This window comes from Elephas maximus, chromosome 20 (assembly GCF_024166365.1).
Source record: "Elephas maximus indicus isolate mEleMax1 chromosome 20, mEleMax1 primary haplotype, whole genome shotgun sequence".
Taxonomy (NCBI): domain Eukaryota; kingdom Metazoa; phylum Chordata; class Mammalia; order Proboscidea; family Elephantidae; genus Elephas; species Elephas maximus.
Genome location: NC_064838.1, coordinates 19112545 through 19117236, shown reverse-complemented (window position 1 = coordinate 19117236; position 4692 = coordinate 19112545). Strand labels below are relative to the sequence as shown.

Here is a 4692-nt window from a genome sequence, read left to right as displayed (position 1 = left end):
ACACTTGTTACTCTCATTTTCCAAATATGAGACTGTCTTCCTAGACTCAACTGATCTTCACAAACAAAATAAAGTAAGGTTGCCCATTTACCAGAGATAAATTGACCACACCCTCTTATTATTACCTGTAGTTATCATTTGTTCTTACCCCTCTTGGATCAATCATCTAATAGTTTATATTATGTCCAACTAAAGAGAAATGCAATACATTTATTTAGTGCATCTCCTTTAAAGTTTTCATTATTTTTATCAAAATGATCACTTTGTTCACATGCATTTTATATGTTTATAGAAAAGTCTTAAAGCAGTGTATATGTCTATTGCTTCTTCCCTTAAAAAAAAATTTTTTTTTTGCAGATTTTTAGCTTGCATTTTAAATCATAAATTAAAACATGTAAGACAGCCTCCAAATGTCTTGTACATGCTCATGGTCAAACTACAAAATCTGAAACTAAACAACATGTACTCAAGAGATAGGAAGACCTGAGGGAGACATATAGGCCAGTATTAGTACCAGTCAGAGCCTAAAAAAAGACGAAACAAAAAACACCACTCCAGAATGAAAATACTGGTATATTTCAATTTGTAGAATGCAAAGAGAAATACAGATATAAATCCTCAAAACGGAAGGTACATTAATAAAAATGTAGCATTATAAGCAAAAATATTATACAGTACTTGCAGAATTCAGTCTTTCAATTTAAGATTCCAATGTGTTTAACAAAGAAATGTTATTTAGAATTATAGTTCTCATTATTAATTTCAAATAACCATCAGTAGACTAGCACATCATCACCTAGCAAACATTTGAAGGAAATGCTTTGTCTCCTGAAGTAGGGTATCATGATATTCCATTCGTTTATACCGTGAACAACAGAAGAGCAATTTTCAAAATGGAAATTAGTTTCAGAATATAGAATAAAAACGCGGCTTCTCAAAGCACAAGCTGTTTCCATGAAATCCTTTTAATTTTTATTTGGCAAAAAATACCAAATGCAATTTTAATACTCTGCTTCTCAGAGCCATCCAGATCGGTGAGCCACTGAGCAGTACATACAAAAGCATGCAATACTGTTATTTTCTCCACACCATCACTAACCCAAACACTTTTTACTCTTACTTTTAAAAGTTAACAATTTTACAGAAATGTCTCCATTCAAGATTCATATAATACAGAGAGCAGTTGTCAGAGCGGTTGTCACTGACATGTATTGTCTAGGAGTAAAAAGGGATGTAAGAAACAAGTCATTTTTACTGCTTAAAAAATGACTGCCTTGCTACTGACTCCCATTTCTGCTCAAGTTCAATAACAACACTGCACAAAGTTCCTGACCCTTCTAAAAACCGGCGCAGCACAACTGACCCCACGGTAGGCAATTCAGAGGGAAAGTAAGACTTTTTTCTTTTCTTTTTTTATGCCCTTTCTCCTGCTTCCCCCAGAAGACCCTCAAGAAATCTAACTTGTGAAGCCCCCCCCTAGGTTCCTATACGTCACAGCAAAACGTAATGCCACTTGAGGTTGTCAAAAATAGCTTCTGTAGAAAACTGGCCATGGTCTTTAGGAAACGTTGCATGAAATAAATTAGTTTAGCCTTTATTTAAAAAAAAATTATAATAACACATGGAATAAAAGACAGCAGTACAAGTACAAAAACACTGCAGGGTCTATTGTCAGAATGAAAATATACTGAGGAGGACGAATGCACGGAGCCAGGGTGGGCAGGACCATAGAAATCCACCCTCTCCCCCAAAATGGAATCTGTACTATCCAAGTGTTTATCCACTTTGATAGTTATTTTGAAGGCAGCTTAGAAAATTAAAAAGGGGGCAGAAAGGTGCGAAACGACGTCACTCTCCAAGCCAAAGGGAAAGGCTGAGTTGAGGGTGTGTAGAGCCAGGGAATCGCTTATAAACCGACGCTCTTCAGGTCGCACGGGAGGGTCGCCTGGGTGGCCTGGGGGCTCTGGCAGCAGGGGAACTGGGCCCGGAAACAGTCTCTCAGCTCCCTGTTGAAGAGGAAGCACACGACAGGGTTGATGCCGGCCTGCGCAAAGGTCAGCCACACGGAGGCCGTCAGGTAGGCCTGGGGGACCGCGCCGGGCCGCACCAAGACCCGCAGGTAACTGGCCACGACGTAGGGCCCCCAGAGGAGCAGGAAGAGCAGCGTGACGGCGTAGAACATCTTGCACAGCCTCTTCTCGGTCTTGAACTCCTCAAGCACGAGGAGGCGGCGGGCACCGCGGCCAGGCCCAGCGGGCCGGATGCCCACGAGCGCCGGAGGCGTGGGCCCGCGGCCGAAGCCCGCCGTCCAGTTGGCGGCCGCCTGGCCGGTGGCGCCGGGGCCGTGGAAGGTCCAATCGTGACTGACGGCGGGCACGAGGCGCGCGGGCCGCATCTTGCGGCGGTCGTGGATGAAGAAGAGCAAGCGGAGGTAGACGAGGTGTGTGGCGCCCACGACCACGGCCAGCAACAGCAGGAAGCCCAGGGCTCCCGGGGCGCCGTCCGGCCGCTGCTCCAGGGCGCACGGCGCGTCCTCGTCGTCCCCGCCGCCGCCGTCCAGCACAGGCGGGAAGGCCGCGGCCAGAGCCAGCGCCCAGGCGGCGCACACCAGCATGGCGGCGCACGGCCAGCCGGCCAGGCGCTCGGCGTAGAAGCGGTGGTGCGCGATGGCCAGGTAGCGGGTGACGCCCACGCCGAGCAGCAGGAAGGCGGCGTGGAAGCAGAAGAGCGCGGCCAGAAAGGCGAGCAGCTTGCAGCCCAGCGCGCCCGGCTGCGCCCCCGCGGCGGCCGCGGCACGCCGAGCCGCCAGCATGACGGCCGGGAGGCAGGCGAGCGCGCGCAGCCCGTCGGCCAGGCACAGGTCGAGCAGCAGGTAGTACGGGGCGCGGTGCAGGCTGCGCTCCCGCACGATGAGCAGCGCGAACAGCACGTTGCCCGCCAGGCTCACGCACAGCAGCAGGCTGAGCGTGGCCAGCTTGAGGCCCAGGGCTGCCGCCTCGCCGCCGCCGCCGCCCGGCTCGCTGGCGTTCGCCATCGCGGCCTCCCCAGGCCGTGCGCTCTGCCCTGGGGCAGCCCTCGGCCTCGTTGCTCCCGCAGGCCGCCCGACCCCGGTTCCGCCGCCTTGCGGTCCCCAGGCAAGCTCCCAGGCCGGCGGGGCTCAACCCGTGCCGGGCCAGCCCCTCCTCGGCTCCCCGAAACGCCGCCGCGCCGCCGCCGCCGCCGCCGCCATCTCAGGAATGGTGCGCGCAGGAGGCGACGGCCACTCCCTGCGCCCAGGGCGCCGCGGGCTTCACTGCGGACAGGGCCGCGGCGCCGCCCGCAGCCCCCCGCATTCTCCTCCTCCGTCGCCGCCGCCGCCGCGCCTCTTGGCTCTGCCCCCCGCCCGGCCCGCCGCAGCAGCCGCCGCTGCCGCCGCCGCTGCCGTCGCCGCCGCCGCGGAGCCCCCTCCCCTCCGCCGGAGCGCGCAGCGTGGCCGCCGCCGCCAGCTCCGCCGAGGCATCCGGCGCCACCCGGGCCGGGCTGGGCTGGGGGCGCCGCCGCAGCAGCTGCGGGACCGAGAGGCGGCAGGGAGGGAGGCAGGGCCCAGGACGCAAGGTGGTGACAAGTCGCATTTGGCCCCAGGTAAACGGGGGTCCTGCGGCGCCCGTGCTGGGGGTCACGGTGGCTATGCGTGGGAGGAGGTTACCTGGGATGGCAGGGTCGGGAGACGGTGGAGTGGAGGGACAGGCATGGCTTTGGGGAGCCTACCCACAGGGTAACAAAAATTAATAATTAACAATAGTAATGACAATCATCATAATAAAGCCACTAATATTCTGGTGAATACTTATGTGGGTGGCACTGTGTTGGGGAGCTTTACAAGCCTTGTTTCCCCCAGCGTTCACTCTAACTACAAAGTTGGTTCTATTCTTAACCCTACTTTACACCTGAGGAAACAGGCAAGGAGGTCAAGGGACTGAAAGTCCTGGGCTGAACGAACAGCGACTACGGCATGACCTCCTCTCTGCCTCACCAGTGGTACCAGTGAAGACATAAGTCAGGGGAAAGAAATCCAGCCTCTTAAGTGGCTTGGAAGGTGGGCCCCATGCCACCTTCCAATCCTCAGACACACCCAGTTCTCCTTTCAGGGCTTTGCACGTGCTGTTTCTTCTGCCTGGAAAGCTCAGCCTCAGCCCAGCCCCACAGCATCCTTCCCATCATCCTTCTGACCCTTTTGTCTTCCTCTCCTACTGCCCTCTGTTCATTTCCTTCTTAGCACTTGTAATTTGGCCTTACACCTTATTTTCTCTTTTAAAGCCTCTTCTTCCATTTAGACTCTGAGCTCTAAGCAGGGGGATCACGTCTGGTGTTTTTTGTGCACACTCTATCCCCAGTGGTTAGCGCGATAAAGCCAGAATTAAGGAATGCATTGTTTCTTGGGTACACTCACTTTTTTCTTCTGTGAAGATAATTATTAATTGCGCATCTACTGAATGAATGGCAGGCACCATGATGGGTGTTTCCAGGACAATACAAGATCCTGGAGGACACTGATTGCAGGCTAAGGAGTCTAAACCAGCCTCTAGGCAGTAAAGAACCTTTGATGGTTCTTGAGAAGGAGAGTGACATGATTGGAGCTGCTTCCGAAAGATTCTTCTGGCAGCAGTGTCTTAAGAGGGGCGATGGGGGAAAAAGCTGGAAATCTAGTCCAGA

At 53.2% G+C, this 4692-nt stretch overlaps 1 protein-coding gene across 1 annotated transcript; it reads right to left on the bottom strand.

Moving 5' to 3' along the window:
- Positions 1–628: 628 nt before the first annotated feature.
- On the bottom strand, positions 629–3121 carry GPR27 (G protein-coupled receptor 27). The gene has a single exon (XM_049862997.1). It carries the CDS (start codon positions 3032–3034, stop codon positions 1907–1909), a length of 1128 nt encoding a protein of 375 aa, XP_049718954.1. The 5' UTR covers positions 3035–3121; the 3' UTR covers positions 629–1906.
- Between the last annotated feature and the right edge of the window lie 1571 nt (positions 3122–4692).

Bases quoted from the DNA above. Each gene is read 5' to 3' on its own strand.
- GPR27 (XM_049862997.1), bottom strand. From the start codon at position 3,034: ATGGCGAACGCCAGCGAGCCGGGCGGCGGCGGCGGCGAGGCGGCAGCC.